The sequence below is a fragment of the Chiloscyllium plagiosum genome, unplaced genomic scaffold (genome assembly GCF_037043375.1).
Source record: "Chiloscyllium plagiosum isolate Xiang-an unplaced genomic scaffold, Cpla_swu_hap1 HiC_scaffold_1, whole genome shotgun sequence".
NCBI lineage: Eukaryota > Metazoa > Chordata > Chondrichthyes > Orectolobiformes > Hemiscylliidae > Chiloscyllium > Chiloscyllium plagiosum.
The window spans coordinates 82,870,042-82,886,941 of NW_028270139.1; the positions used below are offsets into that span (position 1 = coordinate 82,870,042).

The 16,900-nt window shown below is 38.4% G+C and overlaps 1 protein-coding gene across 3 annotated transcripts in view; it reads left to right on the plus strand.

Annotated features, from left to right (window-relative positions):
- The window catches only part of LOC122549889 (cationic amino acid transporter 2), a 165,533-nt gene that overhangs the window by 53,279 nt on the left and 95,354 nt on the right, over positions 1-16,900 (plus strand). Inside the window, exon 1 of one of the 3 annotated variants that reach the window (XM_087988467.1) lies at positions 7,189-7,353. The exons of 1 other annotated variant lie outside the window; for it this stretch is intronic. In XM_087988467.1, the coding sequence (XP_087844593.1) occupies positions 7,306-7,353 (48 nt within the window). In that variant the 5' untranslated portion in view covers positions 7,189-7,305. Of the gene's footprint in view, positions 1-7,188; positions 7,354-16,900 lie in introns of those variants that run through there. One more of the 3 variants, XM_087988470.1, reaches the window with a different exon arrangement.

Genomic DNA, 16,900 nt, shown 5'->3' on the forward strand with positions numbered 1-16,900 from the left:
AGCACCACTAATCCAGAAAGCGATTGTGCATAAGTTCTTTCAGGTGGCAAGACAGTTAAATGAAGCTTATTTTGTCCTGGACTTTATATATAGAAGCATGGGATTCAAAGTTATGCTGAACTTGTTTAATACATTACCATGATCCCAGCTAGAATGTTGTCCACTTTTAGGAATATGCTTTTTAGAAGAACATGAAGGTCTGAGGCGGGGTTGGGGGGGGGTAGTTTTTTTTGTTCATGTGATGTGGTTGTTGCTGGCTAGGCTAGCATTTGTTGCCTACACCATCGCTGTACATCCATTCAAATGCAGAAAAATGACCACTTTATAACAAATGTTTAAGTTTGATATAGCTGATTTTCCCTTGTTCCTTTTTTTTTCTAGTGAGTTAATGTCATAACTTCAAGGCAAACATTTTAAAATATGAATATGTTGATTACAGTATTCACCTTCCTGCTCATTCTTATTGATTCACAGAAACAGGTTACAAAATGTCACAAAACTAAAGCCATGATAAGTATAGTTCAGTAATTGAAGGAACATATTAGAATCATTGCTGGCATCAGCACATTTCTAAATGATAGTTCAGTGATTTTTCTGCCTAATTTACTTAAGCTTATAAAAAAGAGCAAGCGGGAAGCTTGTTTTCTGAGTGTGTATATGCACACAAAAAGCATTTCTTAAGCTTGATTAATGCTTGAGTACCCATTACATTTGTTTACATTTGAACATTTTGGCAAATTATTGTGGGAAAATGCACAAGAGTCCAGACGGCGTGGGACCTGTTGAACAGTGTCTCTTTGTGAGCAATTCTAAGGGGACTTAGAGTATATTGACCACAACATGAAGAGTTTCTACTGTGTCAGGAAATTTCAGAAATAGAAGATTTATTTGATATGGGTTTTTTTGTTCTCTAGATTTCAGCAAAATCATTACTGAAAGGCTGCACCACCCATCTTAATATTGTGAATATCATTTGATTTGTTCTAAAGTGCTTGTCTGAATTGATATGAGATTTGAAATTTTTGTTTATTAAATTCCTTGTGTCTGATTACGTGGACAGTGTTTCTTCAACATAGAGAATATCTGTCTTCTGGAAGTGCTGTATCTTTTGATAACTTATATGATCAGGTAGCTCTGTCAAGTTAAAGAAATTCTATAAAATATCTTTTCAAATTCTCAGGCACAGTGGCTCAGTGGTTAGCACTGCTACCTCACAGCACCAGGGTCCCAGGTTTGATTCTAGCCTCGGGCAACTGTCTGTGTGGAGTTTGCACATTCTCCCTGTGTCTGTATGGGTCTCCTCCGGGTGCTCTGGTTTCCTCCCACAGTCCGAAGATGTGCAAGTCAGGTGAATTGGTCATGCTAAATTGCCCATAGTGTTAGGTGCATTAGTCAGAGCGGAAATGGGTCTGGGTGGGTTACTCTTCGGAGGGTCGGTGTGGATTGGTTGGGCCAAAGGGCCTGTTTCCACACTGTAGGGAACCTAATCTTAGAGTTTATTTTAGTCATGAAATATACTGTTTTAATAGAGAAAATGAGACAATTTGGGAGTTACTGAGGTAGTAATCTAAAGACTTGCATTCATGGTCCATTGACAGAGACTCAAATCTTCACAGAATTTCTGGGAGATTAAGAAAATTTAAGGCTAGAATAGAAAGGTGGGTTTATTACAGGAAAACATGGGCCTTTTCTCCCCTTTTGAGGCAGGAATTGTGAGACGTGAAATTTCTCGATGTCACAGACCTGGCTCCTGCCTAGAGGTGCTCCCTCGTTACACTTTCATGGTTGGGCGGTGGATACGGACTGGAGTTCACACTGCTGCCTTCTGCAGCAAGCCCGAGGTGAGCAAGTTAGAAGCTCTGCTTTTGTTAGCCAGGAATCCTCTGAATACATATATAGCTTAGCAGAATTTTGGAAAATAAAACTGATCAGTTCATTACTGATGATAAGATTTGACAGTATTTATAAGATAGTACTAAGTTTCATTTGGAATTGAATTAAACTAACTTGTAGTAGCATCAAACAAAGCTGTTGTATAACTGGGAAGATTTTTCCTGCTGGCTAAAAGATACTGATAAAACAGAAATTTCGACAGCTGTGTTTTCATAGAAACTATGTCCCAATCTGTGCTCACCATTTCTTAAAATTAAAAAGGAATATTTAAGTTTTTTGTGCTTCATTATTACTAAGAAATGTTAAAATCGTCTGTTATCAAAAATAAGAATGTGGTGCTGAAAAAGCACAGCAGGTCAGGCAACATCTGAGGAGCAGGAGAATCGACGTTTCGGGCATAAACGCTTTATCAGGAGTGGCCGAAATGTCGATTCTCCTACTCCTCGGATGCTGCCTGACCTGCTGTGTTTTTCCAGCACCACACTCTCAACTTTAATCTCCAACATTTGCAGTCCTCACTTTCTCCTTTTACCAAAGATAAGTCCTTTTGAAGATATGAATTCTCTATGGTTCTTTAGTTTTCCTAATAAAGTACAAGTACACCTTTCAATCCCCTTCCTGCATTTACAAAGTTATTTTTACATTTTGTTTAATAATTAAATGAATACTACTTTTTAAGTAACCATATAGCAGTTGCATAAAGTTCTATTCCTATGAGAGACTCTTCTAATTTTTTTTGTTGGTAACATTACATCTATTGTGTTTGCAACTTTTGAATGAAACCATTATATTCTCGTCATGATCAAGTAGGTAGAGTTGTTGCAATGCCTAATGGTAGACAGTATTATTTATATTTAGTAATATATAGTCTTTTCCATACCTGCTGCTTCTACATAGGCAACTAAGCTGTCAGGGGAGTTCCATTTGTAGATGTTTGCTGTTAATAAGTTCTAGTTTGTAAATAAAATCCAATTTTATCAATTCCTACTCAGACCTGCAAGATACGAACTGACATAGTCTGACAATGTGAAATATTGCCTAGTATATTTGTTTACAAAATGAGCACAAATTCAACCCAAACAATTACTGCCCTATCAGTCTACTCGCTATCATCATCAACGTAATAGGGGAGGTTTTTAATAGGACCGTCAAATGGTGCTTAATTAGCAATGATGTGCAATCTGGCATTCATTTAGGTTTTGCCATGGCCAGTGGTACCTAGCGCAATAGAAGATGATGATGTAATTGTTGAAGTCCAATCATCGCAACCTCGGTCCATTCATTTTGTCACGATCATCCCTTCTACTCTACCAGCTTCAGATACTTCATCAATGAGTTTTGTTCATCTGAAAGTCAGAGTCAGGATTTTCACTAATGATTGCACATTGTTCAGTGCTATTTGTGAATATAATATTGAATCTGTCTTTGCCTGTAGTAGCTAGATTTGATAGATCGTAATATTTCCATGATATCTGCCAGGCACTGCCATCCCAAAGGAAGGAAAGTCTTACTGTCTTTCCTTGACATTCAAAGTTATTTTCATCACTGAATTCCCCAATAACAACCTGAGGGGTTGCAGCAGTACAAGAAGGTGGCACATATCACCTTCTTGAAGGCAGTCAGGGATGGATAACAAATGTTGGACAAGCCAGCAATACTCCACTAGTCACTGGCTGCCATTCCTGAGAAAGACCCTTTTATCCCCATTCTCTGCTCTCTGCCAGACGTCCAATCTTCTAACAATGCTAGCACCATGGTCCCTTTACTTGCTCAGCAGCCTCCCGTGTGGCATCTTGTCAAAGGCCTTCTTGAACTCCAGGTAGATAACATCCATTGGCTGTCCTTGGTCTAGCCGGTCAGGTAGTATCCGAGGAGCAGGAGAATCGACGTTTTGAGCATAAGCCCATCATCAAGGCTCACGTGATTCCTGATGAAGTACTTATGCCCAAAAATGTTGATTCTCCTGCTCCTTGGATGCTGCCTGACCTACTGATTTTCCACCCCGCACTCTCGACTCTGATCTCCAGCTTTGCAGTCCTCACTTTCTCCTGTCCTTAGTCTAACCTGCTTGTTACTTGCTCAAAGAATTCTAGCAGATTTGTTGGGCATAATCTCCCCGTGATGATACCATGCTGACTTTGCCCTATTTTACCGAACACTTCCAAATATTCAGAAATCTCATCCTTCACAATGGATTCCAGGATGTTACCCACAACCGAGTTTAGTGAACATTTCCTGGAATTTGAAAATCAGCTGTCTTCTGTAATAAATACAAGAAATCCTGGAAACATGTAACAGGTCAGGCAGCATTGTGGAGAGAGAAACAGACTTAATGTTTTAGGTTGAAGGTTTATAATCCTACGAGGTTGTGTTTAGCGTGAAAAGAGTGCAGAAGGTGCAGTAGCTATGCACTTTAGTTCTAGTTTTCTCATCCCGTGTAAATTGTTTCTACCTACCAAATTGTTTGCTGTTAATATCTTGAAAACTCAAACCTAATTATCCTTAGATTTGCATGGAATGCAATTATTGTTTGTGTAATCTCCTCCATAATTTAATCTTTAAATTCCAGGTGGTTCTCCACCTGTTAAGGCTAACATTCTGTAAGTTTTCTGATGACTTTCTGTACTTGATTGTACATTATTAATAGTCTGTGCACTTGAACTCCTAAATCTCTCTGTCTCTTTCTAGCTTTTCACCATTTACCATCCTCTATCCCTTTCAAGCTCAAAGTGGATGTCTTCATATTAGACTACATTGAAATCCTCTTGCCACAGTTTTATCCATTCACTCAACTGACCAAACAATATATCTTTTCTTAAAAAAAATACATTTATGAAGTGTTTTTGTGACTACTGGATTTGTCAAAGTGCTTTACAATGGATTAATTACTTGTGGAAGGTTGACACTGTTGTAATGTTGGGAGGGTAATGTTTTACTTCTATCTACAAAGTTTATAACAACATCTACAGCAGGATTTGAACCCAGGTGCCTAGATCATTACCTAGGTCTCTAAATGAGTAATGATAACATCACAAGGCTATCTCCTCCCCAGTAGTGCGACTATAGTTCCAGCTTCTGTCATGGGATACTATAATGGTAATATTACTCAATTGATAATCCTGATGATCTGGATTCAAATCCCACCATGGCAACTAATGGAATTTAAATTAAGTAAATCTGGAATTGAAAGCTATTTTCAGTAAAGGGATCTGTTGGAACAGAAGAAGCTGAGGGGAGATTTGATTTAGAAGTACTAACTTGTGAAGGGCCTGGATGTAGTGGATGTAAAGGACCCATATACATTAGCAAAGAGAGGAAATGTGTTTGAATTGATTGGGAGAAAGATTAGAGGGAGATGAGGAAAACAAAAGTGTGTTAGTGGTGTGGAACTCACATGAAAGCAAAATGTCAGAAACGATTAATTTACTTAAACAGCATCAGGATGTGTACCTCAATTGCCATAACCTGCATGGACCAAATGTTGGAAAGTCAGATTAGGCTGGGATACTTGTTTTTTTTTGGTCTGCACGGAAATGATGGGCCAAATTGTCTCTTTCTATGCTGTAAGCCTTTTATTATTCTATGATTCAATTCCATGTGATGCAACTATTTGTCTAATAGTTTGTTTATAATACTTCACCAAAATGTATTCTGGAAGTCCATAACATTAGAGACATTCTCCTTTCCACTACTTCAGATACCTTTCAAAAAACTTAATTAGATTCACCAGATGTGACCTTTCTTCTACATTACATTACAGTACAGCCTTGACAACTTTAAAATGTTGTAAATTTTTCACCAAAGTTCACAAATTTTGCTACATTTGTTAGTGAATATCCTGATCTGACTACATAAGAATGAAGAATGGCTTTAATTAGTTGATGCCTTATATCTTAACATCATCTTTCCTCTCCCCCACTGTATTTAAATTATTTGATTTAAAAGGAGAGTAATGTGTGTTTTTAGGTTCACTGTTTAAATTGCTTCAATTAACTGTATTTTCTGTGTTAGTACAAATAGGGGTCAATGCAGTGGTGAAGTTTTTTTGTTTTAGAGTAAGTTATTATATGGCACATTAATTTTGATTCAAAGGTGAAAATATTTTAATTTGCTCCGCTGGTTAATAAGTTAACATAAGTGCATGGCACTTGACAATCAAGTGTCTTAAAATAGCATGAATAATACTGAAGTGCTTTTCTTTGGTTTTGATTTAATTTTCTGTACTTTAGCTGGAAAATCAGCATTTTATCACAGTATAATGTAACTACGTGGAACTCTACCATGAAATCTTTAAGCCAAAAGTTAATTTATGTTGTCTGCCTTGATCACTGAGTTGGTAAAAGCCTGTGGAAATGATTTAATTGGCTGTAAGATTTTTCTTACAACTTACACACTGATCACATCAGTCTAGACATTTTTAGCCATGGTAGGGAAATGCCTGATGAACATTTAAAAGGATTAAGTAAGGATGTCAGAACCAGCTTGTGTTCTTCATTGGCAAAGCACAACCATAACATCATTATTAACTCTGTTTGCTTTGGGACAAGATTGTCTCAAACTAGACAATAGATCAAAGGTTTCAATACTGCCTTTCGAAGCTGAGGTAGCCTCTGTTCAGTAGCCATGAACTGACCAAACTTGACAATGTCAGGAGACATTGAGTTCCATGGAAACAATCCATATAAAATGTGCACAGCAATGTTAAATCAAAATCATTTTTATATGATGGCTATCAAGTAACTTTGAATATTTATGCACCATACAAAAATTAAAACACTTCTATTACCTTGCAGAACACTGTGAATCAAATAGTGTCCACCCTTTCTTTCCTTTTATCAATACTTTTACTTTTAAAGATCACTTTTAAGGGAAATTATGTGACTGAACAATGTCCATATTTTTCCCGAAGCTATTGACATTTATGAACAGCCAAAACATTGAGCTAAAGTTCAAATCGTAAGAAAAAGTCTCAGTATAGCATTGTGCCACTGCAATAGTTTCAAAAGGTACATTACTGGATCTTGAAGCAAGCATTACCTTACAATGCATGTTTTTGCTTTGCTTGTTTTTCCTGATAACAAGGAATAGTGTTTCCATTTGAGTAACACATTCTTCATTTATTGTGCACAATACTACCCATGGTCACATGCTGAGTGTTAATTCTTGGCATTTCAAGTGAGAGCCTGGGTTTCAGTAAAGAAATATGTCGTAGGCTTTTAACCTTCAGAATGTGACTCTGAATGTATTCAACCCAGAAAAGTGGAATGATCTGCTATCTACAAATGACTTTATTAGCATTCAAAGCAAAATTAGTGCAAGCTGTTCAAGTGGAGACTGTCCAAATCAAAAGTAGACACGTTGCACAACTTGTTACCATTTATGCAACAGTCTTGCTGAGGGGCTGAGTCAGGCATGCCTGATGTTCTGTACTGTGAAAAGCAACCCAAGAAAATTATGGAGGTAACTACCTTTAACTATGATTATAATAAAGTTAGATAAAATGTTGATTTTGTTAATTCTCTGCCTGAAAGTTCACTCCATCCAGACTGACCACCCTAATGTTTTGCATTTGGAATTATGTCTCCAAACTTTTTCTGATGATTCTTGCCAGTAGCGCTTTATTTTAACATTTCTGTGCCATGTGCTAATATTTAAAACTATTGATGGATAATTTTCTGATATACAAATTTACTGTATTTAATATAATCTTGACCAATTTGGAGCATAAAGGTAGAATACTATTATTAGTAAACAGTTGTGCATTTGTATTCTAACAATTGCTACCTACATAGAGTAGCACTGTAATTACTTGAATGCATAGATGAAATTATTTAAAGGCATAGTAACCTAAGCAAACATCATCATTAATAATATTCAATACTAATCAATAGTGATAACATTTGATAACATCTACCACACCAATACAGAGCGAAATTGTTTCAGTGAAATTTGCAAGATCTGAGCTATTAGGTACATGAGTGTTGTTTTTTGCCCCACAAGTGTAACAAATTCATCTCCTAAATTAGAACATTACTATGTTTTATGATTCTTCTTAATTTTATTCCTTCCCATGAGTATGAAAGAAAGGGATTTGATTTTGGTTTCACTGTTGTCATTTCATCATCTGTGATCTATGAGGTGAATAGCCATGGTCTTTTTCTAAGGAGGGGGGGGGTGTCCAAAACTGGAGGGCATAGGTTTAAGGTGAGAGGGGTAGGATTTAAAAGGGTCATAACAGACAACTTTTTCATGCAGAGAGTGATGCATGCTTTGAATGAGCTACCAGATGAAGTGGTGGAGGTTGGTACAATTACAGCATTTAAAAGACATTTGAACAGGTACATGAACAACAAAGGTTTAGAGGGATATGGGCCAAAAGCTGGAAAATGGGACTAGTTCAGCTTAGGGTATCTGATTGGCATAGGCAAGTTGGGCCGAAGCATCTTTTTCCATGCTGTACGACTCTAGGACGCTATCATTATCTATTCTTCCCCATTAATCAGAATTTCACCAGAATAGTCAGAAATATGAATTACAAATGATGAAATGGGGGTCCCTGACGTACAAATACGCATACTTACAAAGACGATCTTATGCAAGACCTGGCAGACAAACCTTTCCTGTACTTACGAGCAGCTATTTTATACTGACCTGCATGGTGTTCTGACTTGCAAACAAACCAACTTAATTTATTTAACAGCATCTGAATTTGTACCTCAGTTGCTGTAATCTGTAAGGCTACGGACCGAATGTTGGAAAGTCGGATTAAGCTGGGTGACTTGTTTTTTGACCTGCACAGACATGGTGGACCAAATGGTTTCTTTCTGTGCCATAAACCTTTATAATTCTGTGATTCAATTCCATGTGGTGCAACTTGGCCTAATAGTTTGTTTATGGGGAACTTTACCAAAATGTATTCTGGAAGTCCATACCATTAGAGACATTCTTCTTTCCACTACTTCAGATACTTTCAAAAAAACTTAATCAAATTCACCAGATGTGACCTTTCTTTTACATGATATTACACTACAACCTTGATATCTTTAAAATGTTTTAAACTTTTCACCAAATTTAACAAATTTTGCTACATTCGTCAGTGAATATCCTGCTCTGACCGTGTAAGAATGAAGAATGGCGTTAAACCTCCAGAACAGGATCTGTTCACTACCCAAGTACTGCCTGAATTTGCAGTAGGAAAAATAAATTTTTGCTCACCACAATTTATTTCTAAAGAGCAGAAACTATCCTATGAGTGTAACACAGATAAAGTTAGTAAGTGTTCATTTTTGTTTGAGGCATTACTTTCTGAAATTGTTAAATTAATAAATTTGGTAGAACAGCTCAGCATTTTATTAGTTTTATTTTAAATATCCATGTTTGACTACATTACATTACTGTGGTGTTTCCATCCTTCCCTCCTCCTGTAACCAAAAAAAGAGAAAGAAACTGGTGGAAGATTTGTTGTAGCCTAGAAGGTACTTCGTCTGTTTGTAAATATTGCATTGTAATTTAAGTCATTAGTTAATTAGAAATTACCTACAAAATATTTTGAGAGGGGCTGTTACATGGTGGAAGTGCTGCTGGCTGGTTTAGGTGCTGGAAAGGTGAATACCAGGCTTCAGCCTGTATTGGTCCGTGTGTGTGTGCGTGCGTGTGTGTGTGTAGACTGGAGATTTGCCATGAGAGTTCACAGTGGCTCGCACATGTCAGACGTCAAGGAATGAGGTGCATGTGACTTGTGCTCATGGAGCACACCTGTGATGTTGGTGCCCAATGATCAAGAACCTCTTCTGTTTTTTTTTTGTTTCTTTTTTTTTTCTTTTTTTTCCTCCTTTCGACCACCTCTAGGACAGCCCGTCCCGATTACCCCTTATCGGGACGACAGCGCTCAGAACAGCAACCTCTTCTGTTTTTAATGCTGAGTGTCCCTAATGGCTCATTTATGTCGCAAGTTTGGTAAGATTATAATGCATGGTGAGTTAGACTGTTAACAAGATGCTTAACAAGCAAAAATGAGTGTCAGTTGGGGACTCACCACCATGGCTTTTGAAAAAAGTGAATGAAACTCAGTGAAATGATGGTGATGTTGCAATGAGCTTATTAAACATTAGTACCAATTTCTCCCTCATCTCCCATAGCCCAAGTTGCTCAGATCCTGATAAGAGTGCTCCAATGTTTCTCTCTTCTCAGACACAACCAGATCTCCTGAATTTCTCCAGGACTTTCTGTTTTTATTCTTTTGTCTGATCTGGTTAGGTTGTGTGCATGAGTGATGGTCTTTCAGCATTAATCTGTCCCTCCCCTCCCACTTCTTATCCAACTGCCGGACTTTGGATATCTGAAAAGAGAAAGGTACAAGAGTAGAATTATTGTGAAGGGAATGGGAAAGAGCAAAAAATACCTCCTCAAATGACCTTCAGTTTGTAAATCAAGAGAGATTATTGGATGAGGAAAAAATGTTTATATGACAAAGATTAACTAAGGCATACAAACATCTTCAATTGTTCCAACCTTCTTAATCATGGCCTCTGTCATAGATGGTATGCTAATAATGAACGTGATCCCCTCCGTATGATTGAAACATGTCCTTCAAACATATTCTATTGAAAGGAGGAATTTCTGTCTGAAGAGTTCTATGAAGACGTGGAGGAGCTGGTGTTGGACTGGGGTGGACATAGTTAAAAATCACACAACACCAGGTTTATTTGGAAGTACTAGCTTTCAGACTGCTGCTCCTTCATCAGGTAACTAGTGGGGCAGAATCTATTGACACAGAATTTATAGCAAAAGATCACTGTCATGCGATTAAAATGATATATTGAACAAACTTAGATTGCAGTTAAGTCTTTCATCTTTTAGAATGGGTTGCAGGTTTTGGTTTATTAATATGTAAATTCCAGAACTTCTTTTAAGTCACATTCTCGAGATAATTTAAGGTGATATCTCAGTTCAGACAATGTATTAAAGGTGAGAGGTTAGAATCTGTCAGTATTCCAATCTTCAGTCAGACTGGTTCTGTTTCCAAAGTAGGAATTTATAAAATGTTGTATGGATTAACTGCCTGCAGGTTGTGTTCTTTTTGAGCAAAAATAGAACATATCTGCAAACCCAATTCTGCAAATGCAAATTCACCCCAAAGATTTCTGTGTGTGCGTGTGCATGTCAGGGAGTGAGAGAGAGTGTGAGTGTGTGCATGTGAGTGTGTGCATGTGAGTGTGTACATGTGTGTGTGTGTGCGTGCGAGAGTTTGTGTTTGCATGTATGCGTGCTTGGTAAATTGTGTGCGTGAGTGTGACGGACTATAAGCCTGTGAGAGGATGTGGGTGTGGGGGATGTATGTGTGTGTGTTTGAGAAAAAGCATGTGTACGAGAGAGGTCTGTGTGAGTGTGTGTGTGTGTATATATGAGAGTGTGTATAGTATAGTGGGGTCACTTATCGTGTGACATGAATCCAAGGTCCCAGTTGAGGCCACCCTCGTAGGTACCAAACTTGACTATCAGCCTCTGCTCAGCCACTCTGCATTGTTGCATATCCCGACATCTACCTGGGAGGACGGTCACCTGAAGAACCGAGGGCGAATGTCCCTGGCTGCTGAAGTGTTCCCCGATTGGGAGGGAACATCCCTGTCTGGTGATTGTTACACAGTATCCATTCTTCCATTATTGTAACGACTGCTTGGTCTCGCCAATGTACCACGCCTCGGGCCATTCTTGCCTGCAGAGTATGAGATGGACAATGACACGAGTAATTGCCGTGTATATGGTGGGTGGTATCCCCACATGTAATGGTGGAATCCATGTTGACACCCTGACATGTCTTGCAGTGGTTGCCAAGACAGGGTTGTACGCTGTTCTGGTTGATGTTGTCCTGAAGGCTGAGCCCTTTGCTGCGAACAATGATCTGTTTAAGGTTTGGCAGTTGTTTAAAGGGGAGAAGTGGAGGTGTAGGGAAGGTCTTGGCGAGGTGCTCATCCTCATCCACATAGTTCTATAAATGTCAGAGGAATAGGGAGTTTGATTCTGGCTTGACAAATTAGTCCACAGTCAGAAAACTTAGGTATTCTGAATATATCACTTAATCACTGTGTAGAACTAAGAAAGATAAGTAAATATTACAATTACCATGACTCATGATTTGAAAGAAAATCCATTAATGTTAAAGAGATGACCAAATTGCTTTAATTAAAAAAAGGAGTTAGTCATGGCTATCATAACTACCTTTCATCAGAATTTATTCATTGGAGGGATGTGGATTTCACTGATTAGGCCAACATTTATTGACCATCGTGAGTTACCCCAGAAGGCAATTAAGAGTCAACCACACTTTTAAAATAAATATTATTCTAACACTGTTAATCATGGTGTAGTTGTTACCGTCTAATGTGTTCTGTTTTATTCAGGCATGATATTTGAGGGCAGAAAGGCTTCCCATTTTCCTGGCCTTCTGCTGTCTCACAACTCATGCTATAAAATTAAACCAGTAAATATAATGTGAGCGACTGGATTACCCAAATGATATGGCTTCTTAGTCATAAATACTGTTTATAAATGGGAATTTTCAAAAGAATTATGCAGCCTAATCCAAATGCAAAATTGATTAAAGAACCAAAATTCAATGGATCAAACCTACTTACCATGTTTATGATTTAGACATTAACAATTGCTTAAGTAGAAAATATTAAAGTGGATCTTTTAGCTTCTAACCAAGTCCAGCAGTAACAGAGTTACAGAGAAGGAAAGTTATTAAAATGGAGACAACGATAAAGAAAAGTTACTTAAAACTAATTGGGTTTGCTTTAGTTTATAGAGGCTCCAAGTTATTGAATTGAATGGAATCTTTGGCCAGTTCATGTTGAATTTGGAAATGGGGTTCAGAAATGAACATTCAGGTCCTGTTTAGCAAGGCTAAGATGCCTCCTGCCCATTTCAGACTTGCCTGATGGAAGTCACTGATTTCTATTTTGACAGATGACACAATTTTGGGGAATTGGAAGTGTGTGATTGCGCCTGAAAATTAGTCCACAGTCTATAGTCCCTTCACCCCACCCACATGAACACTAATATCAGATCAATGAACAATGTGGCAGCTCCATTTTATTTCTTATTAGGTCCCATCTTAAATTCCCGAATGGGAGTCAGACCTTTGACCTGAGTCAGACCCAAACTGACCTGTATTTTCATATTTGTTTCTGCTCTATCCTAAGTGGCAAAGTGGCTTGTATTTGCTTATTCCACTCTCTGACAAACTAAGACTTAAATTCTTATTTTAGTAAGTTATGTGCCTGCATTTATATCCTTTTGATATTGACTTATATTGGTTTTAGGTTGAAAGTCAGCATCAGTGGCCAAACTCTGATACAGAAATCACTGTAAATCTTCACTGAGTGTCAAGTTCAGAAAGACCGTCTAAAACAAGAAACTTACTATTTTGTTTGTAGCTTTGAAAATTGCAGAAATTGCTTAATAACTGCCTTGAATGACTTTAGGAACTTATTCCTTTAGGAAGGTAAGCCTAAGTGTCAGGCAATGATCAGGTCCACCAAGAGACAATCTGAACATTTCCCCTTGCCGTTCATCAATATTACTATCTCAGAATCATTCACCATCCTGTGGGATTGCTATTGATGAGACACTTGACTACCTTCCACATACATCTTGTAGCTACAAGAGTTCTGTTATAAGGAGTACACTTCCATTTGCCATTGCAGGATTTGAACCCAGGTCCTTAGGACGTTGCCTGGGTCTCTTCTAGATTGACAAGTTAGTGATAATTCCACTAGGGCCATCACCATTGAAATGATACAGCACAGAAGGGGGTCATTCAGCACATCTTGTCCATGCCAACTCAAAGACATCCTAATGCTATTTCTAAGCCCATCTTCCTGCACATGGCCCAGAGCCCAGCAGCTTACAGCACTTAAGGTGCAGAACCAGGTATAAAGCCGTTTAGGTTATCTGCCTCCACCACCAACTCGGCCTCAAATTCCAGATACCGACCACCTTCTGCATAAAATCATTTTTCCTCATATTCCCCTATAATTCTTCTGCCACTTAGTCTGAATCTATGACCTCTGGTTTTTGAACTCTCTGCCAAGGGAAACAAGTTTGTCCTCTCTAGTCAATCTCTCCCCTCACAATTTTGTATACCTCAATCAAGTCACCCCTCCGCCATCTGTTTGAAGAAAAACAATTCCAAATTCTCTAATCTCTCCTCATAGCTACAATTCTCCAGTCTTGCCAACATTCTAGTAAAGCTTCTCTGTAGTATCTCCAGAGCAATTATGCCATTCCTGTACAAAAACAGAAAATGCTGGAAAAAGCAATTATGACCTTCTTTCCATTCCAGAGTTCTAGTTGTAACAATTGCATAAAATTCCTCTGGTTTAGATTAGATTACATTACAGTGTGGAAACAGGCCCTTCGGCCCAACAAGTCCACACCGACCCGCCGAAGCGCAACCCACCCACGCCCCTACATTTACCCCTTACCTAACACTACGGGCAATTTAGCATGGCCAATTCACCTGACCTGCACATCTTTGGATTGTGGGAGGCAACCGGAGCACCCGGAGGAAACCCACGCAGACACTGGGAGAACGTGCAAACTCCACACAGTCAGTCGCCTGAGGCGGGAATTGAACCCGGGTCTCAGGCGCTGTGAGGCAGCAGTGCTAACCACTGTGCCACCGTGCCGCCCATGACTTAGTGAAATGACTTAGATTAGATTCCCTTGAATCACTGCAAACATTCAGTGTAAGAACACCTAGAGTGCTGCTAGGAAGTTCCAGGATTTTCACCCAGTGACTCTAGAACCTTTACCATTTATTAATGTCCTTTTTGAGAATAAATCCACCGTCTTTACCTGTTTTGGTCTACATGTGACTCAAATCCACAGCAATGTGGTTATCTCTAAACTGCCTTTTGAAATTGACTAACCAGTCACTTAGTTCACAGAGAACTAGGAAAAGACAACAAAGGCCCATGTTCCTGAAGGAATAAGGAAGGGAAAAAGACTGAATCAACGGTGATTCTCCCCAAAAGGGGAGGTGATTATATAAGACACTGATTACATAAGACACATTGCTGTGGATTTGACTCACATGTAAACCAAAACAGGTAAAGATGGTGGATTTCTTCTCTAAAATACATTAATAAAGCAGATGGGACTTTATACAATTGTTACAGCTAGAACTCTGGAAAGACTCCCAAGTTTATTACATTTTAGAACCATAGAGTCATACAGCATGGAAATAGACACTTGGGTCCAATTCGCCCATGAGTACCAAGTTTCTCAAAGTAAACATTTGCCTGCATTTGCCCATATCCCTTTAAACCTTTCCTATTCATGTACCTGTTCAAATGTCTTTTAAATGTTGTAACTGTACCTGCATCAACCACTTCCTCTGGTGGCTCATTCCATATACGAACCAAAGTTGCCCTATTGTCCCTTTTAAATCTTTCTCCTCTCACCCTAAAAATACAGCCCGTAGCTTTGAATTGTCCCACCCTGGAGAAAAGACCTTTGTTACTCACCTTATCTATGCTCTTTATGATTTTATTTATGTCTATAATGTCACCTCTCAACTTCCTACACTCCAGTGAAAAAGGTCCCAGCCTATCCTTATAACTCAACCTTACTGTCCAGGCAACATCCTGGTAATCTTTTCAGAAACTTCTTCAATTTAATATTGTATTTCCTAATGCATAGCGACCAGAATTATACAATACTCCAAAGTGGCCTCACCAACATCCTGTACAACCTCAACATGATGGCACAATTCCAATATTCAGTGGTCTGAGCAATAAACGCCTTCTCGACCATCCTATCCAAAAGCTCTTTGGTGAGGGAGTGATCAACTGGCTCTCCTTCCTTATTCATGCATCCCTTCCACAAGGTTGATTTGAACCAAGAATCTCAAAAACAGACCATTCCACCACCAATGTCAATGCAACAGTCAAAGGCTAGTTAAATTGGTTCCTTTTAAAACATAAATTAATTTGGGTTTGGAAGAAAGGCACTCACAAGGGAAGGGGTCCTTTTTAAATCGTATGTGGTGTACTGCCAGAGGAAGTGGTAAATGCAATATTTAAAAGACATTTGGACAAGGACACAAATAGTGAAATGGGCCAAATGCCCAAGCATGTGAAACTAGTTTAGTTTGGGAAACTTGGTTGACATGGATGAGTTGGACTGAAGGGTCTGCTTTCATACTGTATGACTCAAAAAAAGGATCCCTTTCCCTATTGATGTTTTCGAGTTACACATTCAAAACGTCCACAGTACCTCTGACTTTTTATAACATAATCAACATAGTTTTTATAATCACCAGCACTAAAATTAGCTTTATATCCAAATTTATTAATGGAATTCAAACTCCACCATCTGCAATGGTGAATACATGTCCTCAGAAGGTTAGCCTTACTAGCTAAATTATATTATCATGATGTTACAACTTCCCCATAACAATCTACCTTCTAAATCCAGACCATAATCATTTTCAATGATTAGCCATAGTCTGGAAATAGGCATTTATGCTCATTCAAGAGAAACAATTTCTCGTTTATAGTTTGAGGGACACCAATCCTCAGTATGGGTCAACCCTCCATGAACTACCGCAGTCGGTATTGAGATTAATTTTGCATCACTCTAACTATCTGGCAAACTGATTTACACACTTCTATCAAATATGCTCTGATCCTTTCATGTTCTAACGATAACAACAGCTGTTGCCTGTTTCTGGCTGATAACTGTAGTACTTCCCATAGGACCATATGTCATTTTCATGTGAATTCACAAATCTATCAGGTTGTTTGTACATCATTGTACCCCTTGGTTTAATTTTTGATTTGTTAATCATCTATTGGCAAGTGACAAGTCTGTTGTAATTGGTTGACTGAAACAGGTAACAATAACATTGACTGTTGGCAAATGTTGACATACAATTTTCATGTTCTCACTTCACCCCTTCAGTTCAGTTTGTCAGTTGCTGAGTCCTAGATTGTAAACT